Consider the following 26,297-nt stretch of genomic DNA (forward strand, 5'->3'; position numbering starts at 1 on the left):
CTCAGGTCTAAAGTGCTGAGCTCCAGGGGTCCCATGGGACAGAAGCCCTGAGCCCCCTGCCCGGAGACCAAGAATCAGAAACCCCAACTCCCCACCCCACACCCATAGCTCTGACACCCCCCTCTCCATTCCCCTGCAACTGCAGTCCCAATCCCCCATTTGGCTGAAGTCAGTAACCTCTTCAGAGTTATGGAACATTTCAGAGTTACGGGCAACCTCCATTCCCTTTTAAACTTTTAACATACTTTTAATTTTTAGGAACCCCTGGAATGCTGGCACCCTTAGGCAAATGCCTACTGTGCCTAACTGGAAATCCAGCCCTGGTTCCAGTCCCCCTCTTGAAAAACATTTCCAGCTGAGAACCAGAGACAAAGACTTTGTGTGGAAGGATGTTCCCTGCTGTTTTTCTTCACCTGTTTGAGCTTCCTTTGCTTCCCTTCCTGCTTGACAACTCTGTTTACTGCTGAAATGCAAATTAAGGCAAGCATATATTCCATTGTGTAGAACAGACCTGTCTGCCAACTTCTGTTTAGGCAGGGCCGTGGGTTTGGGTTTGGAACATGTGTTCATAACATCATATTGGAAAATCTTATAACTTCACATACAATGTTGCCACACATATTTTATCAGGACAGTACTAAACAGCAAATTATGAGTTTTCAAATGATAGCATACAAGGCAAATCTTGTACAAAGATTATTACAGGAGTGTGTAGGTTCTGAATAGAGGGGTGTATTCAGTCACAGCAGCAGTGCAGGCTAGGAACATGAGTACCTATCAAGGCTTCCAGTCATGCTGCAGCCCGCATCTTCACTGCTCTTTGTTCTCACACTTCCTACCATTAAAGCTGCAGTCAGACCTCTGACTGCAGTGTAGACATACCCTGGGTAGGACCTACAAAATCCCAGGCATTGTGTTTCCTTTGCTGTCTGGGCAAGTTGTCTGTTGAGAGCTGAATTTTGTAACCTTTTTTAATCCACAACCATTGGGATTCCAGCAGATAGTGTCCCATTTCATCCTTGCCCTGCTATGCCCTTTTAGCAATGTCTCCCACTGTGCCCTCCCTCCTAACAAATGTCCCCTCTAGCCATAGCCCCTTCATGCATCTTCCATGGACTCCTGTGGTGAGTGCACAGCTAGAGGCCTCCCAAGATTCTGGTGGGAAGGGTTCAAAGGCTCCCTTTCCCACAGCTCCTGTGTAAAAAGAAACCCACAACAGAGTACAAAGCCCCTTTTCTCCCACAAGCTCCCTCCTTCTGCCTGAAGGAGTCCTTCCAGGGCTCCTCTATCTCCCTAGCTGAGTGAGCTCCCTACAGCTCCATGAATATAGGCCCCTCCAAACCTCCCAGAGGTGCCAGGAGCAGAGGGGTGCTGGGAGCTGAAGCTGTGATGAACATGGAAGGAGCCCCCATTCTCCCTTGTCATGCCCCCTCATTACCCCCCACTCTCAATAAACAAGGGAAGTTCACTTGCAAAAACATTTAAGGTAGAATTAAGTTCCCAGAAGATGTGTGTGTGTGAGGTGGTAATTTCTTAGCTCCCTCAGCTCTGGGGGGTAATTCCTTAGCTCTCTAAGCCTGGAGGTAATTCCTTAGCTCTCTAAGCCTGGGGATATGCATTCATTAGCTTCCTGAGCATGGGCTGGGGGAAAGGTGTAATTCATTAGCTTCCTAGGCATTGGAGCCTCTTAGAGGACTCTGTGGGGATTAGAGTTGTCCCTGCAGGATTGTGCTGTGGCTCAGGCTGGCAGAGTGGAGCTGGCTGGTGTGAGCTGGTGACCCTGTTCCCTGTATCTGTGCCTGGCATCCTGTTGATGTGGGGTAGGTGTCCCCTCTCCATTAGTACAGGGTCAAATGAGGTCTCTATGTCTTTTCCCCACGCTTTTCTGCCCCTGCCCCCCATTCCTTTGTTGTGCTGCCTAGTTCTGACTACCTGCCCTTTTGCCCCCTCTTCCGTTTCTAGCTGGCATGTGGATGTTTGCGCTCCATGCCCTCCTTGATTAGCTGCAGCCTGGCGGGGAGCCTTGCTGCAATTTTCATTAAATGATATGGGGCAGAGCCCCGAAGTGGGGAGATAAGTGCACTGAAGTCTGCTACCATGCTCACCTGGGCTCCTTCTGATCAGTTTTGAGAAGCTCCAGAGCAGAGGAAGGGTTAGCCCTTGGAGGGAACCTGGCTGGAGAGATGAGCTGCAGTAGGTGGCAGAGGGAGATGGGAGAAGCAAGTCCAGGGAACATGGCATCGGGATGCCCAAGCTTCACCTGGAAACATGCAGGGTGTGGGCAGAGATCCCAGAGACACAGCAGACCAGCCATCCCCCCATGCCTCTCAAGCATCCATGCTGAGATTCTTGAAGCCAAAGAGTGTCTGAGCAGCTGGCGCAGGCAAGGAGGAGATTATGCCTTTTCCTGTGTCACAGGCCCAGGCATAAGGCAAGGTTCCAGGGTCAGCTGCTCAGGTTCTTTTTGGAGCACACACCATGCTACCATAACCCTTTATGCACAACCATTAGGGGCTCAGTGCCTTGCAGCTATGGGATGCCCTGAGGCACATTGGGGGCAGCTTGCCTGGTGTGGGGAAGAGCTCTTGCATTGCTGCTATGGCCCCACAGACGCATGGGAACCTCAGATTTGTGCTAGTCCAAGGAGGATCTGCAAACACCAAGCTACTGGGAGATCGTGAGGGAGACAGGCAGGAGGCAGTGCTATTGAAGCCAAAGGCCAGTGCTAGCACAAGAACAAATGGGGATAAACTGGCCTTGAACACGCTCAGGCTGGAAATGAGAAGAAGGCTTCCAACCATCAGAGGAGGAAGGTTGTGGAGCAGCCTCTCAGTAGGGGTTGTGAGGGCAAACACCCTAACTGATTTAAGATGGAGCATGATAAGTTTATAAATGAGATTATATGACAAGGCTGCCTGCAATAGCAGGAGATGGAACTTGGTGACCCAGCAGGTCCCTTCCGGTCCTGTATTCTATAGTGGGCAGAAGCTCTGGATGAGGCACATTTTGCATCTCACAGGATCACCCAGAAAGAGCAGCACAGCAGAGAGCCTGGTGCCAGACTTATGCACCAACCAGCCTCTACTAGCTGGCTCTGTGGAGAATCTGGGAGCAGTGCCAGGGTCAGTACAGACAGGGCTTCTGGGAGGGGCTAATTGATGGCTCCATTTTATCTCTTGTTACTCAGCACACAGGCCTGGCACTCCCAACCCACTCCTAATGGAACAAGCCCAATTCCCAGCCTGACCCGACCCCTTCATCACATAGGCTCAAGCACTCCCAGTTCACCCACCTTGGCACAGGCTGTCCTGGGCTATCACTCGCTCTGTCAAGTCACAAAGCAGATGGCAGAGAGACAGAGGGCGTGTGTGAGGTGTTGGCACAGGCAACTTCCTTCTCTGGATCAGAGGAGCTGAAGTACTCAGCAATGGAAATAGCAGAATGAGCAGCTAGGCAGGTCAGATTCACCATTTGAATCCTGCAGGAATGTGGAGAATCCTGTTCATAGGGGCGACTGCACAAGAGAGTTGTCTGTGAAAAGGGTCAAGAAGGGACGCATGCAAGAGATAGTAGTGTATGCATGTGACAAGTAAGTATTGCCTATAAGGGGGTGTTTGAGTTGAGGCCTTGTATGAGTGGCATGTGTATGTTCCCATGCGTGTTTGCACAGACATTTAAGCCACGGCAAGGGAGGGCTAGACAGCTATTCTGCTGGGCAATCCCATCTCCACACTTCAGAGGGAGAAGAGCAGGAGCTGCTGTGCTATGGTGTATCACTCCTTTTCTGACACTTCCCCAGGTACCAGATGGGCTCACAGATTCACTTCCATAGATTCATAGATTCCAAGGCCAGAGGGGCCCACTGTGATCATCTGGTCTGTCCCCCTGTATAACACAGGTCAGAGACCTGCCCTCAAATAATTCCTAGAGAGGATCTCTTAGAAAAACATCCAATGTTAATTAAAAAATTGTCAGTGATGGAGAATTGACTGTGACCCTTGTAAATTATTCCAGTGGTTAATTACCCTCACTGTTAAAAATTTACTCCTTATTTCCAGTCTGAATTTGTCTAGCTTCAGCTTCCAGCTACTGGATCGTGTAATTTTTTCTCTGCTACACTGAAGAGCCCATTATTAAATATATGCTCCCTATATAGGTATTTACAGACTATAATCACATCCCCCCTTAACCTTCTCTTTGTTAAGCTAAATAGATTGAACTCCTTCAGTCTATCTCTATAAGGCACTATAAGGTGTTCTAATGTGTTAACCATTCTTGTGGCTCTGCTGTGAACTCTCTCCAATTTATCAACATTGTTCTTGAACTGTGAGTACCAGAACTGGACACAGTATTCCAGGATTGGTTGCAGCAATGGAAAATACAGAGGTAAAATAACCTCTCTGCTCCTACTTGAGAGTCCCGTGTGTCCAAGAATCGCATTAGCCCTTTTGTCACAGTGTCACACTGGGGGCTCATGACCCACAAACATTTTTCAGAGTCACTGCTTCCCAGGATAGCTCCCCATTCTGTAACTATGGCCTACATTCTTTGTTCCTAGCTGCATACACTTATATTTAGCTGTATTAAAATGCATATTGTTTGCTTAAAATAAGAACATACGAACAGCCATACTGGATGAGACCAATGGTTCACTTAGTCCAGTATCCTGTCTTCCAACAGTGGCCAATTTCAGGTACTTCAGAGGGAATGAACAGAATAGATGAGTGATCATCAAGTGATCCATCCCCTGTCATCCACTCCCAGTTTCGCACAATCAGAGGCTAGGAACACCCAGATCATGGGGTTGCATCCGTAATCATCTTGGCTAATAACCGTTGTGCCCACCTTACCAAGTGATCCAGACTGCTCTGTAACAGTGACCCATCCTTTTTATTATTTACAACTCCCCCAATTTTTGTGCCATCTTCCAACTTTATCAGTGATGATTTTATGTTTTCTTCCAGGTCATTAATACAAATGTTAAATAGCTTAGGGCCAAGAACCGATCTCTGCAGGACCCCACTAGAGAAACACACCTGTTTGATGAGTTCCTGTTTACAATTACATTTTCAGACCTATCAGTTAGCCATCTATTTAATGTATGCCATGTTTAATTTATGTCTTTGTAGTTTTTTTTAATCCAAGTATCATGCCATACCAAGTCAAATGCCTTACAGAAGTCTAAGCGTGTTACATCAACACTGTCACCTTTATCAACCAAATTTATAATCTCATCAAAAAAAGATATCAAGTTAGTATAACAGGATCTATTTTCCATAAACTGATGTTAACTGGCATTAATAATACTACCCTTCTTTCATTCTTTATTAATCAAATCCTGTATCAGCAGCTCCATTATCTTGCCTGGGCTGGATATCAGAATGACAGACCTATAATTACTTGGGTCATCCCATTTACCCTTTCTAAATATTGGCCCAACTTTAGCTTTCTTCCAGTCTTCTGAAACTTTGCTGGTGTTCCAGACTAACTGAAAAACAACACTAACAGACCATCAAACTTCTCAGTCAGATCTTTGAAAACTGTTGGATGCAAGTTATCTGGACCTACTGATTTAAGAATGTCTAATATTAGTAGCAGCTATTTAACAAAGAAAGAATGTTATCATCTTATGGAAAGCAGTCTCATCATAAATTTTTTCTCAAATACAGAACAGAAATATTAATTGAACACTTTTGCCTTTTCTGAATTATTATTGATAATTCTACTATTTCGATCCAATTATGGACCAATACCACTGTCCAGTTTCTTTTTGTTCCTAATGTACTTTAAAAAGTCTTTCTTATTTTCCTTTACTCTGATAGCCATAGATTTATCCTTGTGTCCCTTTGGCTCCCTTATCAATTTTCTACAATTCTCAGCCTCTTATTTATCTTAATTACTATTACTATTAACTTCCATTTGTTATATGTTATTATTTTTATTTTTTATAATTGCCTTCACTTCTCCTCTAAACGAGGTCAGTTTTTTAACCAATATGGCCTTCTTCCTCAATTGTGGCTTTTCGGGTGGGCATCTAGTATCATGTTCTTAAACAATTCTCAATTACCATTCATATTTTTCTGGTTAAATTCTTCCTCGTAGCTCACATGGCTCATAATTGTTTTCAGCTTTATTACTTGGCCATAGCACCAAGAATAAATATTATGGTCTGGACCAGGGATCGGCAACTTTTGGCTCGCGGACACATCCCTCAGCCCGCGCTTCTTTCCGCAGCCCTCATTGGCCTGGAGCGGCGAACTGTGGCCAGCGGGAGCCACGATCGGCCGAACCTGTGGACACAGCAGGTAAACAAACCAGCCCAGCCCACCAGGGTGCTTACCCTGACAGGCCACGTGCCAAAGGTTGCCAGTCCCTGGTCTGGACTTCATCCTTTTGCACATTGTAATGCAGAAAAGGCAAAAGTGTTGAATTAATATATCTGTTCTGTATTTGAGAAAAAAACATATGACTGCTTTCCATAAGATAATAACATTCTTTCCTTTCCACTAGTATCTTGGTCTGCAAAGCATGCTGTGTGTTTTTTTGCTGTGGTCTTTGGTCAATTCAAGGAGCTGCCTATTGCTAAGGCTGTTCATCAGTCTGGATATTGCAGAGCCATTGGATGATCAAGGAATATGTCTGTTCGGGTATTGCAAGGGTCCTTAGTCTGGGAAGCTGCTTGTCAAGATGTTGCAAGGTCTGTTATTTGGACAATGGTTAATCTGCAGAGTTAAATTATTATTATAGGATAGGTACTGCAGGTAGCAAATCCTGTCTTAAACTAGCCCAAAACTTATAGGACCCCATTTTCAGGTGCTTATAACTTTGTCAAACTTTTAACTGTTAGGGCTTAAATATTCCCTGACCAGCATCTGCCTCAGGCTGAGTATTTTGAGAAAGTTTCAGCATGACCAGTTCTGTCATTTCAGAGAATGAAGTTAAGGGAAATATGTTGTTTTCCTCATGATAAAAAAATGCCTACTGCCATTTAGTTGAGAAACTCTAGCACTTCTATGCTTTCAAGTAGGAACTTCTTGCAATCCCCTGCTTCACTTGCTACACACTTACTACAGAAACCCCCTTGGGACTGCCACCTGATGTGCTGGGACTACCTCTGATCCCGTTTTCGCTGGCAGTTTGGGACTTCAGTATCCTGCCTTGTTGAGCCAGACACACTAGCCTGCTACAAACACAGACCAAGGTCTGAACCACGTCCCACAAAAGCTGCAGGCTTAACTGAAAACAGCTTAAGTGCTCTTGTTCTAGCACCCTGATACCCAGTTCCCAATGGGATTGAAACCCCAAATAAACCCTTTTTACTCTGTGTAAAGCTTATACAGGGTAAACTCATAAATTGTTCACCCTCTATAACACTGATAGAGAGATATGCATAGCTGTTTGCTCCCCCAGGAATTAATTACTTGATCTGTGTTAATTAATAAGTAAAAAGTGATTTTATTAAATATAAAAAGTAGGATTTAAGTGGTTCCAAGTAATAACAGAGAGAACAAAGTAAGTTACCAAGCAAAATAAAATAAAACACACAAGTCTAAGCTTAATACAGTAGGAAACTAAATGCAGGTAGATCTCATCCTCAGAGATGTTCCAATAAGCTTCTTTGACAGACTAGACTCCTTCCTTGTCTGGATCTAGCAATCACTCACACCCCTATAGTTACTGTCCTCTGTTCCAGTTTCTTTCAGGCATCTCTTTGGGGTGGAGAGGCTATCTTTTGAGCCAGCTGAAGACAAAATGGAGAGATTTCCAGGGCCTTTTATATTCTCTCTCTTGTGCAACATTACAGCCACAAGATGGGGTCTCTAGCCACCTGGGCAAGTCACATGTCTATGAATGATTCAGCTTTTTGCAGGTCGATGCCATTGTTTACATGTTAGTTTGAACATTCCCAGGAAAGCTCAGATGTGGATTGGCATCTCCCAAAGTCCATTGTTAGTTAAGTACTGCCAATTACTTGAATAACTCCTTCACGCTATGTTGACTAAATCTGTTTTATGTGCTTCCTACAACCAAACACTTTAAATACAAGCATAGAGCCAACACTCATAACTTCAGATATAAAAATGATACATGCATACAAACAGGATGAATACATTCAGTAGATCATAACTTTTGCAAAGATATGTTACATGTCATATCTAGCATAAAACATTCCAGTTATGCCATGTTTACACTCATAAGCACATTTCTATAAATCATTATCGGGTGCAATGTCACACATACCTTATAGCTTTTGCAACAAATGTGGTGGGACTCCTACAGACTACAGAGCATCGTCCATCCAGTGCACTGAATGAGGCAAGGGTTCTGTGAAAAAAAAAGGTATGGGATTATGTAATTAAAGATAATATACACAAGGGAGCTGAATAAAGGTTGCATGGACAAGCCTAATTCTGACATTTCCTAACTTTTGAGTGCGTGACTTTGTAACCTTCATAATGTTCTTTAACATAATTTTTAAAATGTAATTATTATTATGTTTATTATGATGGTACATAAAGATCCTGATCAGGACTGGAAGCCCATTGTTTTAGGCTCTGTACAAACACAAAGGAAGAAATTTCTCCAGTACCAAAATCTTAAAATCTAATTTGTCTGTTGTAGAGGCTTGAATATGGTCTTGAATAACAATCCATCTGGGTGTTGCTGGGAACAAATTTGGAGTCTGGGAGCTGTCTGGGGTTTGAAGGGATTATTGTTTGTCAATAACAATAGTCTTGTGTCTGGGTGCTATGAAGGCCTTTGGCTGAGTCTGAGGAGTCACCTGTTTGAGTGCTGTGAGGATTGGTGCTGTTCTCTGGAGCTTGTCTATCTAGATACTGTAGGAGCCAATGTTTGGTCTGGGACAGCCCCCTGTCTTGGTGGTGGCATGTTTATATGGGGTTTGGGAAAACAGTTGCCTTGGTTTTGTAGGAGTTATTCTGGTATGTTCTAGGGCCATTGTTTGGTTTCTGGACAGCAACTGAGGGAGCTGTCCATATGAGTATTTTAGGCGCCATATTTTGGTGCCAGGGGAGTCATCTTCTCCAGGTGTTGAAGGGATGAGTGTTGGTTCTGGGGACCTGTGTGTGTGTGTTCTTGGGACCTGTGAAACATCTGCCTTTTTGTCATGGTGGTCAGCACTAGTTCTGAGGATCCTTTCTGTGAAAGTGTTGTAGGGATGGTGTTAGGTTTTGGGAGCTGTCCATGTGGGTGTTGTAGGAGGTCAATATTGGGTCCAGGGAGCCATTTCTGTGTATGTTATATGGACAGTGTTGGGTTCAGGGAGCCATCTGTATTAGTGTTTAGGAATAGGTATTGGGTCTTGTGTGCCAGCTGTCCCGTTTTGTAGATATCGTGTTGGGACTCAGGAGCCACCTTTTTTGAAGTCATAGGGTCAGTATTGGATCCCTGTAGCTGTCTACCTGGGCTTTGTTGTGGTGATGTTGGAGTCCTGGAAGCCTCTGTCTGCATGTTGTTGTGATGATGCTGGGGTTCAGAAGCTGTCTAATGTTGGAGGGATGGGTTGGGGTCCCAGAAGCTGTCAGTCTGGTGTCATAGGGACTGATGTGGGTCCCAGAGAACTCTCTGTGTGTATGTATTTTCATCTCTTACTCTCCAGCAACTTGATATCTAGGATTTCTCTCCTCAGTGATCTGCTCCAATTCATTGCTTCCTCTTGTGGAAGTAGGCATCGTTCCAGCAGCCTTCCTCAAGGGATGGAAAGTGAAATTAGTGCTATGCTGTGCGGGAGGCAGAGCTCTCTGACCTGTGTCCATATGCAGTGATAGGAAAGCAGGGATCTTAACAAAGCTGGTATGGGTAACTCAGGGAGGCCGCATTGCTGGCCACTCCTTCCCTAAGCCAGGAACCTTTGTGCTCCCTTTGACAGTGTAAGGCAGGTGCTGCGCCCAAGGCTGTCTGCTGGGTGCTGTCTGCTGCTCCCAAGGCTGTCTGGTGGGTTGGGAGAACAGGCTGCTCTCTGGATGGTCTAATATCCAGATCTGAGTGGACAGGAGAAGGGGGTACATGAGTGGGAACCCACACCATGGCCAATCCTTGAAAAAAGTCCTTTCAAAGGGCAGTTTGGGTGAGAGCAATTAATCTTCTGTGAAGCCAAGCCCCTGCTGAGCCCTGCTTCTGAGGAGGTCTGGCATGCTGAACTGAGAGGGTCAGGCTACTCAGCACTCTTGCCCTGGGAATTCAAAGAAGGGTACTTAGGAGTATTAGCATCTGTATGTGGCCCACTCACTACCTACACACAGCTGTCTCCAGAGTGAGGGGCAGTGGTGTTGCTCTCAGTACCCAGGAACAGTACCCCGAGGGATCCAAAACAGCGCAGTCACATCCATGTGAGATGCAATATGAGGGAAGGGTGCCCAGGGGGAATACTGAGATAAGAACACAGCAACCTGGGAGCACAGAGTCCCACGGAGCAGCACTGTGAGGGGGAAGTAGCACTGTAGTGGAGAGGAGCCCAGGGCAGCAGGGCTGTAGGGAAGTGATGCTACGGAGGTCATTGACATAGGTCTAGGGTGCAGAGGGGAGCAGGGCAGTAGGGAAGTGAGGCTGCGAAGGTTCATTGCCATAGGGGTGAGGTACCCACTGGAGCAGGGCGGTAGGGAAGTGATGCCATGAAGGTTGATTGCCATTGGAGTGTAGTGCCTAGTGGAACAGGGTGGTAGGGATGTGATACCACTACGGTTCATTGCAGTATGGATGTTGGGCCCAGGGGATCAAGGCTGTAGGGAAGTGATACCGCAACGATTCATTGCCATAGGAGTGTAGTGTCCAGTGGAACAAGGCAGTAGGGAAGTGATGCCATGAAGGTTCATTGCCATAGGCGTGTGGGGCCCAGTGGAGCAGGGAAGTAGGGAAGTGATACCGTGAAGGTTCAGTGCCATAGGGGAGCAGTGCCCATGGGAGCAGGGCTGTAGGGAACTGAGGCTGCAAAGGTTCATTACCATTGTGGTATGGTACCCACTGGAGCAGGGAGGTAGGGAAGTGATGTCGCAAAGGTTCATTGCCATAGGGATGCGATGTCCAGGGGAGCAGGGCAGTAGGGAAGTGATGCCACGAAGGTTCCTTGCCATAGGGGTGGCATGCCCACTGGAGCAGGGTGGTACAGAAGTGATGTTGTGAAGTTTCATTGCCATAGGGGTGTCATGCCCAGGGGAGCAGAGAAGTAGGAAAGTGATGTCTCGAAGGTTCATTGCTGTAGGGGTGCGGTGCCAGGGGAGCAGGACAGTAGGGAAGTGATACCGAGAAGGTTCATTGCCATACAGGTGCGATGCCGGGGGGCAGGGCATAAGGAAGTGATACTGAGAGGATTCATTGCCATAGAGGTGCAATGCCAGGGGGGCAAGGCAGTAGGGAAGTGATACCGAGAAGGTTCATTGCCATAGGGGTGCGGTGCCAGGGGGGCAGGGCATAGGGAAGTGATAACTGAGAAGGTTCATTGCCATAGGGGTGCAGTGCCGGGGGGCAGGGCATAGGGAAGTGATAACTGAGAAGGTTCATTGCCATAGGGGTGCAGTGCCGGGGGGCAGGGCATAGGGAAGTGATACTGAGAAGGTTCATTGCCATAGGGGTGCAGTGCCCAGGGGAGCAGGGAGGTAGGGAAGTGATGCAGCAAAGCTTCATTGCCATAGGGATGCAGTGCCCAAGGGAGCATGGTGAATAGGGAATTCATACCGTGTAGTTTCTTTGCCATAGCGGTGCTGTGCTCACAGGAGCCTTGCAGTATAGAAGTGATATTGCAAAGGTTCATTGCCGTACGGGTATGATGCCCAGGGCGGTAGGAAAGTGATGCTGCAAAGCTTTATTTCCGTAGCGGCGATGTGCCCAGGGGAGCAGGGCAGTAGGGAAATGATGCCGCGAATACTCATTGCCATAGGGGTGCAGTGCCCAGGGGAGCAGGGTCCTGAGTGTTAATCGTTGTCAGAATAGCCCTTTCTGAGGTCTATTCTGACAAGGAGTATTTTTGAAGTGCAGTGCAGTGTTTGAGTGGCTGTTCTGGGAATCACTGAACCCTGCTCCACACTAAGGGCAGGCATTTTAGAAATGGTCCCAGCTGTGCTTCCTTACCACAAGTGCTGGAAAAAATGCTGGAGTGAGAGGCTGACAGAGCTTAATCTGTGCGCGTCAAAAAGAAGACATACAGGTTATGATTCCACTGTGTAAATGCTTGCATGGGGAGAAAATATTTCTAGCAGAGAAAGAGTACAAGAGCCAGTGGCTGGAAACTGAAGTAAGACTTTCACATTAGAAATAAGGCATATCATCTTAGCTATGAAGGTGACTAACCCTGGGAACAAACTGTCAAGGGAACTAGTGGATTCTCTATCTCTTGATGTCTTCATATCCAGCTGGCTGCCTTTCTGGAAGATGCTTTAGTCACACACAAGTTACTGGGCCCAGTACAGAAATGAATGGGTGAAGTTCTATGGCCTAGGCTACAAAGCAGGTCAGACTGGATGATATGATAGTCCCTCCTGCTCTTAAAATATTTGAATCTCACATCTCATTGTATTCCCCCAGCGCTCCCTATGCTGCTGTGCTTCCCTGCCCCTTCCCATCCTGCCATACTCCCCCATCTCCCTCTCTGCACTCTCTGAGCCTGCCACACTGCTGTTCCTCTTTGCTCTCCCACACTGTTCTGTGCTCTCCCACCGCAGTCCATTGTCCCTCCCACGCATTTCACTGCTGCACCATGTTCTCCCATACTCCCACCTCATTCTCCCATCCCTCCTCACCCTACTGTTCTCTCCCATTCCTCTCTGCCATGCTCCCTGCCCCACTGCTCTATCTCATCCCTTCTGCACATGGACCCCACCTTGCCATGCTCCCCCGTGCACCCCTCCACAATACTGTCTTGACTCTCTCTCCCCACTGCACTACCCCGCTGTGCTTCACCACCCCTACCAACCCCACTTCTTGTCCCTCTCTCAGCCTGCCTCCCTCTGCCAGCTGCCTGCCCCTCACTACCTATCCCATGGACTTTCCTAGTGTCCCACTCATCTCTCCCTGCACCCTCCCGCATTGTCTCAGCATCCTCTCCCCTCCGCCCTACCCCTTGATTTTCTTGGCCCTACGTGCTTCCCTCCCCCTTCTCATTGTTTACTGTTCCCTTATGCCCCCCACTGCAGTCCCCCTCAGCTTGCCTGACCCCCGAGCTTACACAATGCTGAAAGCACCACTTATCCATTTCTCTGGCTGTTTATAGGCATTTCTAAGAAATTTTGCACAAACGCACATAGCCCTCGCTGAGCTCCAAATTTTGACTCCCCCCCATGCACAGACACACTCAGATGTACAGTCCCTGGAAATAGCATGGCCCATATCAAGGCTGACTCCCCTCCCTCCTAAGTGCAGTTGAGCTCCCCAGGCCTGCACGGACAAATCAGGTGTTTTCATATGGACATGTTCAAGTCTTTTGTCATTAGCACCTGTCATCAGTGAGCCCCTGATTTTGCAGCTGAGCAAATGGACATCACTGTGATGTGTCCATTTATTTGTGCCCATCTGTGTGTGTGTGAGTGTGCATCTGTGTGTAAGTGAGTGCCTCTGTGTGAGTGTTCACATCCAGGTATGTGAGAGCATGTGTATTCATGCATTTATGTATGTATGCATGTCTGTGTGAGTGTATGTGAGTGTGCGACTGTGCATGTCCCTTTGTGTGAATGTGCATGTTTGTGTGATTGTGCACATCTGTGAGTGTGTGACTGGGCATGTCCATGAGTGTGAGTGGCATGTCCATGTCTGATGTGTGAGTGCCTGTTTCTGTGCATGAAGGGCTTTGTACTCCACTAGTCAGGTGTCCCCTGCCCTTATCTAACTCCAGTGCCAAGCTCTGGGGTAGGGAGTTGCTTGGGGATGGAGGATATGGATAGGGCTCTAAAGAATTCATCACCATGAAACATGAGTCACAGCTCATGAAATCTGGTCTCCCCCTGTGAAATCTGGCCTTGAGTGTGCTTTTACCCGATACTATACAGATTTCACAGAAGACAACCTTTCTCAAATTGGGGGTCCTCAAATTGGGGGCCTTTCTCAAAAAGGGAGTTGCACAGGGCAGTCATAAAGTTATTCTACGGGGGTCTTGGTATTGTCACCCTTCTGCACTGCCTTCAGAGCTGGGCGGACAGAGAATGGCAGCTGCTGACTGAGGGCCCAGCACTGCAGGCAGCAGCACTGAAGTAAGGGTGGCAATACCATACCGCACCATCCTTCCTTCTGTGCTGCTGCTGGCAGTGGCTCTGCCTTCAAAGCTGGGCCCCCTGCCAGCAGCCACGGCTCTCCAGCTGCCCAGCTCTGAAGGCAGCACTGCCACCAGCAGCAGCACAGAAGTAAGGGTAGCAGTACCACAACCTCCCACCCTACAATAACACCCCCCCAATTCCTTTTTGGGTCAATACCCCTACAATTACAAGACTCTGAAGTTTTAGATGTAAATAACTGAAATCATGAAATTTACAATTTTTAAAATGCTATGACTGTGTATGGCGGGCCTGGCACCGCGGCGCCCCTTCGTGGCAGGGGTAGGATGGGGTGTCAGTGCCTCACCTCTCTCCAGTCCTTGTGCCTGCCTCTCTGCAGGCGGTCAGTTATGGCCTCTTGACTGTCTTCCCCACTTTCACCCCTGTCTGGTGGGGTAGCGCGGTCTAGCGGCCCGAGTCTCTACAACACTTCCTTACGAATGGAGTAGCAGCCGGAGTCCATACAACCCCCCCTTACGAACGGGGTAACACAGCCTAGCGGACAGAGTCCGTATGATCCCCACTGGGAATGGGGTAGCATGGCCTAGCAGCTGCAGTCCATGCAACCCCCCTCACGAGTGGGGTAGTGCGGCCTAGCAGCTGGAGTCCATACCCCCCCCCCCTTACGAACAGGGTAACACAGCCTAGCAGCCAGATATATACAACCCCTCTTACAGGTGGGGTAGTGCAGCCTAGTGGTCAGAGTCCATACAACCCCCCCTTACGAATGGGGTAGTGCGGCCTAGCAGCCGGAGTCCATACACCCCCCCCCACAAGTGGGGTAGCGCGGCCTAGCGGCTGGAGTCCATACAACCCCTCTTACAAGCGAGGCAGCGCGGCCTAGCGGCCAGAGTCTCTAGGATTCCTCACAGTTCAGGGGTGAGGTGGTAAGGGGACTCGGGCCTGCCCTCTCCACGAGCCCTGACCCAGGGCCCTGGTAATGGCAAGCTCCCCTTGCCACTCACTCGGTGGGTATCCGCCCACAACACGCCGAGCATCAGTACAGCTCTAACGCTGTTTGTCTCTAAAGTTCCCCTTGGTCACTTCCTACCATGAAAGCCAGGTCATCTGCTGCCGGGGTTCCTCCAGTCTGTTCCCCTCCTGGGATGTCCGCCATCAGGGTCTCAGGGAATGTCTCAGCTTGGCTGACTCCCAGATCCTGGCGCGTGGGCTCTCCCTCCTCAGGAGCTAGCAATGTGGGTCCTTCTCCTCCGGTGGTCAGCCCAGACTGAGCTGATCTGCAGGCTTTTATACCTGTTCTCCAGTTGGAGCATGCCCAGCAGAACTTCCGGGGCATAGCTTCCTCTGCTACGAAGGAAGGGTACCAGGGTAGGGCCATTCTGGCCCGTCACATGCCCTTCCCCTTAAGACAGCTGCATGAGCCAGCTGACCCTTGACCGTTTCCTCCCCGTCCTCTTCCCTGACTTGGAAAAGAAGTCCGCGTTTCCATGAGCCTTTCCCGACTGATGTAACATGTGGAAGGAGTAGGGTTGGAGGGGCAAGTACCATCACATGATTCGTGTATTAGTCTCCTTCATGCTATTCATCCATTTGAGGGGTGCATGGTCCATTACCAAGGAAAAGTGGTTCCCCAATAGGTAGTACCTCAGTGCCTCGACCGCCCATTTAACTGCCAGGGCCTCCCACTCTATGGTGGAGTACCGGGTTTCTCGGGGGAACAGCTTGTGGCTTAGGTACAAGACAGGGTGTTCTTATCCCCTCACCTCTTGCAATAGTACGGCCCCCCAGTCCTACTTCTGAGGCATCGGTCTGGAGGATAAAGGGCCTTGTGGAGTCAAGCTGTATCAGTATTGGCTCCCATGTCAATCGTTCCCGCAGGGCACAAAAGGCCTTCTCGCAGTTTTCCAACCACTGGACCTTCCACAGCTGGGAGCTTCTCGTCAAGTCTGTCATGGGGGTGGAGAGCGTGGCAAAGTTAGGCACGAACTGACGATAGTATCCGGCCAGTCCTAAGAACTGCTGTATTTGTCTTTTTGTTGTGGGTCAGATAGTTCTTCAAGGCTTCCACCTTGTCTACCAAAGGGCAGAGTTTCCCTCGACCTACGTATAGCCCAGGTAGGTCACTTCTCTTTGGCTCAAGTGACACTTGGCTGGGTTTGCGGTGAGACCTGCTTTGCCCAGCGCTCATAGCACCTTGGTGAGATGCTGGAGATGTCCTCCCTGTCGGCACTGTAAATGATGTTGTCGATGTAGGCTGCAGCGTATGCGCTGTGGGGCCCAGCACTTGGTTCATGAGCCACTGGAAGGTACCCACAGCCCCATGTAACCCAAAAGGCATCATTGTAAATTGGTAGGGGCCAAATAGTGTTGGGAATGCTGTCTTTTCTCTGTAGGCTCTTGTCAAAGGGATCTGCCAATATCCCTTGGTCAAGTCTAGGGTGGAGATGAATTCTGCCTTGCCCCGTCTCTCTAGCAGCTCATCCACCTGGGGCATGGGGTAGGCATCAAAAGGAGAAACCGCGTTCACCTTGCGGAAGTCAATACAGAATCTGACTGTTCCATCTGGCTTGGGAACTGGTACTATGGGGCTCTGCCATTCACTCCTTGACTCTTCGACCACCCCCAGGACCAACATCATGTCAAGCTCTCTCCATACCATCTCCCACATCTTCCTGGGGAGTGGGCAATGGTTCTCCTTCACTTTGTGGCCGGGGATGGTGGCAATATGATGGCTGGTCAACATGGTCTTCCCAGGCTGTGTCAACAGGACTGTGGGGAAAGCTGAAATCAGCTGTCGTACCTGCTCCTGCTGATCGAGCTCCGGGCCTATGGCCGCTGCCACTGGTTCCTCTGGTTCTCCCGCCAATGGCCCCAACTCAGGTTCTGGAGAGTACAGGGCAATCATTAGGCCTTCCCGGTCTCCCCAGGCCTTGAGGAGGTTTACATGGTAGACCTGAGTGTCCTTCCTTTGCCCCGACATCTGCACTTCATAGTCGACAAGCCCTATTCTTCTGGTCACCTTGAAAGGGCCTTGTCACTTGGCTAACAGCTTAGACTCGGAGGAGGGTAGCAACAAGAGGACATGGTCTCCGGTCTCAAAACTTCTCATCTTGGCCTGTTTATTATATTGAGCCTCCTGGCTATGTTGGGCTTTCACCAGGTGCTCTCATGCCAGGGCTCCCAACTTTTGGAGCCGTTCCCGCACGTGGAGGATATATTGGGCGCATCCTCGGACACGGGTCTCTTGCTCTTCCCAGGTTTCTTTTAGAAGATCTAGAATTCCCTGGGGCTTCCTCCCATAGAGGAGTTTGAAAGGGGACAACCCTGTGGAAGCCTGTGGGACCTCTCACACGGCAAAGAGGAGTGCTGGGAGCAATTTATCCCAGTGCCGAGGATCGTCGTCTATGAAATTCCACAGCATGGCTTTCAGAGTGCCATTAAATCTCCCTACCAACCCATCCGTCTCAGGGTTGTAGACTGAGGTCTTAGCGCATGGATATTCAGGAGACGGCATAACTCTGCCATTAGTCTAGAAGTTACTTTAGTCCCTTGTTCTGTTAGTATCTCCCGCGGCAGGCTGATCTGAGCAAAGATCTGCAAGAGCTCGTTGGTGATGATCGGTGCTATGGCGGTCCATAGTGGTACACCGCGTTGCATAGTCGACCATGACCAGGATGTATTTGGGGCCCGAGCTACTCTCCTCCAAGGGCCTCACCAAGTCCAAGCCTATCCGCTCAAAGGGTGTCCCAATCACTGGCAAGGGCACAAGGGAACCTTTTGTTTTGGGCCGGTCTTCTGGCATTTGGGGCAGGAGGCGCAGTAGTCCCTCACCTCTCTATGGGTGCCCAAGCAGAAGAACCTCTGAGCCACCCGTTGCAGTGTTTTCTCCCTCCCCAGATGCCCAGCCCACGGTACTGAGTGAACCAAGTGGAGTAAGTTCTGCCGGAACCACCGCGGGACCAATAGTTGGCACAGGTCTTCTTTTGTTTATGGTTCCTGGATCACCCGATAGAGTAAGTCATTATAGATCTCAAATTGGGGTCTTTGCTGCCAGCGTTGGGGTGGGTCTTCCTCCCCGGGGGGTCCCATCGCCTGCTTCCAGGCCTAGCTGAGGGTGCTGTCCCCCCTTTGTTCTTCCAGGAAGTCAGCGTCTACATCCAGCCATCTATGGCCCTCCCCCATCGGGGCCTCGGTAGGGGTTTGACTACCTTATTCTACCTCAGGATTCGCCGAGGGCCCCTCCAGGGGGTCGTCCAATGCTGGTTGGCCTAGTAATCCAGGCCTTCTGGCCCGCCCCCCACTTTTACCCCCAGGCCGAGTACCCTACTCTCGCAGCAGGTCAACGAAGCCTAGACAGTCATGTCCCAGGATGACTGGATACGCCAACTTTGGGGCCACCTCAACTGGATTCTGCCCTCCATGTTGAGCAGCCTTGAGCTGCACCCAGACAGTGGGGTAGGACTTCACATCCCTGTGGGTACACTGCAGGTGAATGAGAGCACCAGGCGGGAGGCGGGGGGCTCTACCAGCCCTGCCTGTATGACTGACTGGCTACATCCTGAGTCCACCAAGGCCTCGGTAGACTTCCCAACCACTCTTACTGGTATGACAATCTTCCCCGGCTCCCATATACAGGCCCAATGACCAGCGGCCCAAACCTGCCCATAATTACAATCCGTGTATGAGCACTCCCTCCGGAAGTGCTCTATCTGTCCGCAGTCGTAACACCAGTCCCGCTTCCCTTCTTCGGTTGGGGTATGGCAGGGGCTGCTCTTTCTTCCCGGCGTGTCGTCTTGGCTTTGTACAAGGTTTGCCCCTGGTGGGTCCCTGGTACTGCAGGTCGTGGGTGTCTCATGGTTGGGGATCCTCCCCCTTCCACCTTATGGGCCCCTCAGGCCATGTTTAGGTCCTGTCCACCTGAGTCCCCCCACTTTGGGGCTGGCCTTCTGTTTTCCCTCTGCTGCCAAGTAATCCTCCATTAGGGAAGTCGCCTCCGCGAGGGTCTTCGGGCGGTATCTCTGCACCCATTGCTTCCCCCCAGTGGGAAGGGCCTGCAGGAACTGCTCTAGGGCCATGTCCTTGGCTATTTGCACACTTGTCCGTCGTTCTGGTTCCAGCCACCTCCAAGAGACGTCACAGATTCGCTGGGCCACGGCTCATGGTCTGGCTCCCAGCGCATGCCGTTCTCTGCGAAGTGGCTGGCGGTAAGTTTCGGGGCTGATGCCTACTTGGTCTAAGATGGCAGTCTTGACCTTAGAATAGTCCAGTGCATCCTGCGGATAGAGGTTACGATAAGCGGCTTGTGCCGGGCCTGTTAGGTAGGGGGCTAGAATAGTGGCCTAATGTGCAGGGGGGCATTGTACGACAGTTGCAGCCCGCTCAGAAGTCACCAGAAAGGCCTCAGGATCATCCCCCAGCCCCATCTTTGTTAGGCGCACTGATAGTCCTCCGAGCCCATCACTGGTGCTGCCCCTTACCGCGCCTAAGGGAGGACTTGGTGCCTGTCCTAGCAGTGTTGCCATCTGCTGGAATAGTCGCTCCTGGTTGGCCTGTTGTTGGGCTGTCAGCTCCCGAATCAGCTGTTGCTGTTGCTCTTGCTGGTGCACCGCTTGCAGTTGCTGTTGTGCTGTTAACTGCTGGAGCAACTGTGCTTGCTGCTGCCGCTGTTGCGCCGTCTGCTGCTGTTGGTTCTCCAGCAGCCATTTCAGAAGTTTCTTAGGTTCCATCTTGGGCATCTGGGTCCTTGTTTCAGGCCCTGATTGATGCCTGCATTCTCCACCAGTTGTGGCAGGGCTGGCACCGTGGCACCCCTTCATAGCAGGGGTAGGATGGGGTGTCGGCGCCTCACCACTCTTGAGTCCTTGTGCCGGCCTCTTGACCGTTCTCCCCACTATCACCCATGTCTGGCGGGGTAGCGCGGTCTAGTGGCCTGAATCTCTACAACCTTGCCCTTATGAGTGGGGTAGCGCGGCCTAGTGGCTGGAGTCCATACAAGCCCCCATTACGAACAGGGTAACATAACCTAGCGGCCAGAGTCCATACAACCCCCGCTTGTGAACGAGGTAGCGTGGCCTAGCAGCTGCAGTCCATACAACCCCTCTTATGACTGGGATAGCATGGCTTAGCAGCCAGAGTCCATACAACCCCCCCTTACAAACGGGGTAGCGCAGCCCAGTGGCCAGAGTCCATACGACCCCTCTTACAAGTGGGGTAGCGCGGTCTAGCTGCCAGAGTCTCTAGGATTCCTCACAGTTCAGGGGTGAGGTGGTAGGAGGACTCAGGCCCACCCTCTCCACGAGCCCCGACCCAGGGCCCTGGTAGTGGCAAGCTCCCCTTGCCACTCACTCGGCAGGGATCCATCCGCAACACACCGAGTGTCAGTACAGCTCTAACTCTGTTTGTCTCTAAAGTTCCCCTTGGTCACTTCCTACCATGAAAGCCAGGTCATCTGCTGTGGGGGATCTGCAGGCTTTTATATTTGTTCTCCAGTGGGACCATGCCCTGCAGAGCTTCTGGGGCATAGCTTCCTCTGCTAGGAAGGAAGGGTTACCCCTGTGGTACCAGGGCAGAGCCATTCTTCCCCGTCACACTGTGAAATTGACCAACATGGACTCTGAATTTGGTAGGATCCTGTATATGGAGGATGGCAGAAAGAAAGTGGAGTTGTGGAGTGAAGAAAAAATGGTGGGAAAGGAGAGAGATCCAGAGGCTGGGAGCTGGCATGGTCAGTGGTGGGGAAGGACTAGCAAAGACAGGGTACTAGTGAAGGATGGAGGTGGGTGGTACTGGCTGGAGTTCTGCAGAGGCTGAGAGAGTGGGTGGTGAAGGTTTGGGGGAACTGGAGCAGGTTAAGAGGAGCAGGTTAGAGGAAGACCTCATTGGGCAGTGTTGGCCAGATAGTCTGGTGGAGCCTGGGGTGGGGCCAGTGGCATCAAGGCACTGGTAAAGGCAGCAGGTATCAGAGGAAGCCTGAGAGAAAGGTGCAAGACAGAGATGCAGGGGAGGGCTGATGCAGGTTGGAAGGGCTGGCAGGATCCTATGGGGAGTGTGTAGACTGGGGGCTTTATAATGATGTGACCCTGTCGTCCTTTTTCTGCTCCTCATTAGAGTCCCCTGAGCGGAACAGGCTGTGAATGGGGCTCTGAACTGAGGTATGTCCGCACGGCTTCCACCAGGGTGTTGCAGCTAATGTGCCCCAGTAGATGGGCCATGGGAGGAGCCTCCCGGCCCATGGGAGGGACTCACTGGGGGTGACACAACCTATGCAGGATCTGGGGGAGGGAGAACCTGTGGGCATGATACAGCTGCTGCAGTAGCCAGGGGAGTAGGGGTACTATGGGGATGGCACAGCTGATGCCAGAGCAGTGGGTGGGAAGCACAGGGGATAAGGCAGTCACTGCAGGAGCTGGGGGTAACCAGTGGGGGTGACACAGCTATTTCAGGAGTTGGAGGTGTGGAGTGTGGTGGCTGATAGGTTATTTTGGAAAAACAACATTTTCAAGAACATCAGTTGATCATTAACCCTGACTCCCAGCGCCAACCCCTTCTGTTTGACCTGCAGCACCTAGCCCCATAGTTTTCACCTCTGACTCAAGCATCCAGTCTGTGTGGCCAATCTCCTGACTCACTGAGCTCAGATTTTGAGTCCTGGCTCTGCAGCGACCTGGCTTGGTGAATTTATGTATTTACTTGAAGGAAGTCTGCCTTGCGTGAAACCAGTGCCAAGGGAGACTCAAGAGTCACTGAAACCAAGAGCCCAGAGCCGTGGGAAAGGGAGCAGGGCAATGGAAGGGAGCTATTGGAGAGGGGCATTGGGGCACAGTAAGACAAGAAAGCACTGGGAAGAAGGATTCTCAGTGGGAGTGACATGGGAACCCTCTGTGGGTAGCAGCAATGTCTGATGCTGTGTTACACTCCAGGCTCTGGGCTGGCGATGTGGCAGCTGGGTGGTCTTTCTCCTCCAAATTGTGATATTGTATGCCTGTGTGTATGGGAGAGTAATGTGTGTGTGTGTGTGTGTGTAAGAGAGAGAGAGAGAGAGAGAGAGAGAGAGAGACTGTGTTTCCGGGGTGGGCAAGCACTGTGCATGTGTTTGTACAGTACAGTGTGTCCTTGGGAGCCAGCGTACTGGGGGAGGCTGGGAGGGGGGAGGGGACACACTGTTATCAGTGAGGTGTAGTATTTCGGGGGGGGCAGTATAAGGTGTCTGTGGAGGAGATGGGGAGAGTATTGTGGATATGTGTGGATATTGTGTCTGAGTATTTGATGTGTATATCTGGCATTGTCATGTATTTACATGTTGGAAGAATTGTGTATGTGTGATGAATTTGTGTGTGGTGGCAGTATTGTGTGTGTGGTATATTGTGTCTCTCTGGAAGAGTATTGTGTGTCTGAAATGTAGCATATTGAGGGGAATCCTACATGTTTTGAGGTGTATTGTGTGTGCTGTTGAGTATGTGGAGTGTATTTGTTGTATATTGTGTGGGGGTGTATTCTCAATAGTACAGTGTATGTAAGAGATGTATTATGTGTGTGTGTATAGTGTGTGTGTGAGAGAGAAAGGAATGTTGTGTGCATAGGAGTATAGTGTGTGGGGTATTGTGTGTGCGGAGGAGTAGTGTATGTTGAATTGTGTGTGTGTGTGTGTGTGAGAGAGAGGGGGGGTGCGTGTGTGTAATGTTTGTGGTATTGTATTTGGGGCTGGGTGGTATAGTGTGTTTGTCAGAGAGGGATATAGTATGCATGGTATTTTGTATGTGGGGGTGTAGTGTACATGGTACTGTGTGTATGTGCATGTGTATGAGACAGGATATAGTGTGTCTGGCATAATGTGTGTGGGTGAGGGTGACAGAGAGGCAGAAGAAAGTAGTGTGTGTGGTATTATATGTAAGTGTGTATGTGAGTGAGAGATGGGGGTGTTGCATGTAGTATAGTGTGTGGGGATGTGTGGTGCATTCGATATTGTGTGTATGGGACAGAAGGATGTTGTGTGTGTGTGGTATAGTATGTGAGGGTGATAGGCAGAATGGAGTAGTACATGTTGTATTGTGTGTATGTGTGTGTGTGCAAGAGAGAGAGGGATGTTCTATATGTGGTTTTGTGGGTGTGGGTGTGGGTGACCGAGAGGCAGAAGGGCGTAGTGGGTGTGGGGCACTGTGTGTATGTGTGGAGGTGTGTGTGAGAAAGGAGGGTTATGTGTGTGGTATTGGTGTAGGTGAGAGTGACAGAGAGTCATAAAGAACTTGTGAGGGGGCATTGTGTGTATGTGAGAGAGAGAGGGAAGGTGTTGCATCTGTGGTATAGTGTATGTGGGTGAGGGTGACAAAGACTTAAGAGAATAGTGTGTGTGGCATTGTGTGTGTGTGTGTGAGAGAGAGAGAGAGAGAGATAGAGAGAGAGAGAGAGAGAGAGAGAGAGAGAGGTGTTATGTGCATGGTATAGTGGGTGTGTGAGGGTGACAGAGCAGCAGAAGGGAGTTTTGTGTGTGTGTGTGTGTGTGTGTGTGAGAGAGAGAGAGAGGGTGTTGAGTGTGGGGTGTTGAGAGGGTGTGGATGAGTGACAGTAACAGAGAGGCAGAAGGTTGTAGTGTGAATGCCATTATATGTGTGTGTGTGTGTGAGAGAGAGAGAGTTGGTGTTCTCTGTGTGATATAGTGTGTGTGGATGACAGAGAGGCAAAAGAGAATAATTTTGTGGCGTGTGCATGTGTGCTTGAGAGAGGGGGGGGGTGTTGTGTGTGTGTTATAGTGTGTGTGTGTGAGGGTGACAGAGAGGCAGAAGGGAGTAATGTGTGTGACGTGTGTATGTGTGCTAGAGAGAGGAAGGTGTTCCGTGTGTGGTATAGTGTATGGAGGTGACAGAGAAGCAGAAGGGAATAGTGTAGGGTAGGCAACCTATGGCACTTGTGCCGAAGGGGCACACAAGCTGATTTTCAGTGGCACTCACACTGCCCGGGTCCTGGCCACTGGTCCAGGGGGCTCTGCATTTTAATTTAATTTTAAATGAAGTTTCTTAAACATTTTTAAAACCTTATTTACTTTACATGCAACAATAGTTTAGTTATATATTATAGACTTATTGAAAGAGACCTTCTAAAAACGTTAAAATGTGTTACTGGCACGCAAAACCTTAAATTAGAGTGATTAAATGAAGACTCAGCACACCACTTCTGAAAGGCTGCCGACATTGTGTGTGGCATTGTGTGTATGTGTGTGTGTGATAGAGAGAGAGGGATGTTGCATGCGTGCTATAGTGTGTGGGGGTGAGGGCGACAGGTAGAAGGGAATAGTGTGTGTGGTATTGTGTGTATGTGGGGGGGTGTTGCGTGTGTGGTATAGTGTGTGGGGGTGATGGTGGCAGAAAGGCAGAAGGGAGTAGTATGTGGTACTGGGTGTATGTGTGTGTTGCACTGTGTGTGTGTGTGTGAGAGAGAGGGGGGTGTTGCATGTGTGGTATAGTGTTTGTGGGAGAGAGTGACAGAGAGGCAGAAGGGAGAGGTGCGTGTGGTATTGTGTGATCCCTGCAGCACAAAAATAAGAGGCTGAAGCAGCCTCCCTTGGTCCCAGCATCTGGCTGGATCTCTCAAGGTGAGTCCTTTGGCTGGTGCTGTTGTGTGTGTACAGCAAGGAGGCCCTGGTATGTGTGTGTCCATCTGGGAGGGTGGTGAGTGGGGTAGGGGGATGTCTGTGACTGGTACTCCAATTACTTGGCTGTCCCAGGGGCAGAAGAGCAGCTGGTACTTTGTACAGCCTGCTTGTGCCTGGTGCAGAGCAATGACTGGTGCCCAACAATGCCTGGCTGTGCCTGGAATAGAGAGTGGCCGGTGCCTAGGGGTGGCTGGCTGTGCCTCTGAAGGGAGAGTGGCTGGTGGTCAGAGATGCCTAGTGGTGCCCAAGATGAGGGAGTGGCTAGTGCCCAGAGATGCCTAGCTGTGTCTGGGCCGAGGGAATGGCTTATGCCCAGAGATGCGTCGCTGTGCCTGGGATGGGGGAGTGTCTGATGCCCAAAGATTCCTAACTATGCCCAGCATGGGGGAGTACTTGTTCCCAGGGATGTCTGGCTGTGTCTGGGCGTAGGGATTGGAGGTGCCCCAGAAATGCCTGGCTGTCCCCAAGGTTGGTGAGTGGCTGGTGCCCAGGGATGTTTAGCTGTGTCCAGGGTGTGGCTGTTAAGTGAGGATGCCTGGCTGTGCCCACGGGAGTGGCTGCTGCTCAGGATTGTCTGACTGTGTGTGGTCTGAAGCAGTGATTGGTGCCCAGGGACCCTGGCTTGTGGGGCAGTGGTGTCCAGGGGCACCTAGAACCTGGTTCCCAGGCATGTCTGGCTTTGCCTCATTTGGGGAAGTGGCTGATGCCCAGGAATCCCTGTGAACTGAGTGGGAGAGTGTTTGGTGCTCAGGGATGCCTGGCTGTGGCTATGGTGGAGGAGTGGTTGCTGGCCAGAGTGGGGCAGTGGGTGGCCTGAGGGATGTCTGTCTGCGTTGTGGGTGTGTGGGTACTCATGTATACCATGCTGTGCCCTGTGTGGGGGAGTGTCTGATGCCCAGGGGTTGCCTGGCTGTGTGTAGGGTGGAAGAATGGCTGATAACTGGGGGTGCCTTGCTCTGTTTGGAGTGAAGTGGTGCCAGGTGCCCAGAGATGCCTGGCTGTGCCCAGGGTGGGGGAGTGGCTGCTGTTCAGGGGAGCCTGGCAGTGCCCAGGGTGGGGGAGTGGCTGCTGCTCAGGGATGCCTGGCTGTGCTCAGGGTGGGGGAGTGGCTGGTGCTCAGGGGTGCCTGGCTGGTGCCTGGGTTGCGGGGAGTGGTCATTTCCTAGTTGCAGGTTTGTCTGATATCCAGGTAGGTCTGGCTGTGCCAAGGGTGAGGAGTGGCTGGTGTCCAGTGATTCCTGGCTGGTGCCTGCATCGGGGAAATGGCTAGTCCCCAGGGATGCCTGGCTGTGCTCGGGGAGGAGTGGCTGGTACTCAGCAACGCCTGGCTCTGCTCGGGAAGGAGTGGCTGGTACCCAGCAACGCCTAACTGTGCTCGATGAGGAGTGGCTGGTACCCAGCAATGCCTGGCTGTGCTTGGGTAGGAGTAGCTGGTA

At 50.4% G+C, this 26,297-nt stretch overlaps 1 protein-coding gene across 3 annotated transcripts in view; it reads left to right on the top strand.

Moving 5' to 3' along the window:
- PCDH1 (protocadherin 1) overlaps window positions 1-26,297 on the top strand; it is a 133,224-nt gene that overhangs the window by 102,711 nt on the left and 4,216 nt on the right. Inside the window, exon 5 of one of the 3 annotated variants that reach the window (XM_030573226.1) lies at window positions 21,324-21,367. The exons of the other annotated variants lie outside the window; for them this stretch is intronic. Within the exon in view, the coding sequence (XP_030429086.1) occupies window positions 21,324-21,349 (26 nt within the window). The 3' untranslated portion in view covers window positions 21,350-21,367. The remainder of the gene's footprint in view (window positions 1-21,323; window positions 21,368-26,297) is intronic. 3 annotated transcript variants of the gene reach the window in all.

This window comes from Gopherus evgoodei, chromosome 8, assembly GCF_007399415.2.
Source record: "Gopherus evgoodei ecotype Sinaloan lineage chromosome 8, rGopEvg1_v1.p, whole genome shotgun sequence".
NCBI classification, from domain to species: domain Eukaryota; kingdom Metazoa; phylum Chordata; order Testudines; family Testudinidae; genus Gopherus; species Gopherus evgoodei.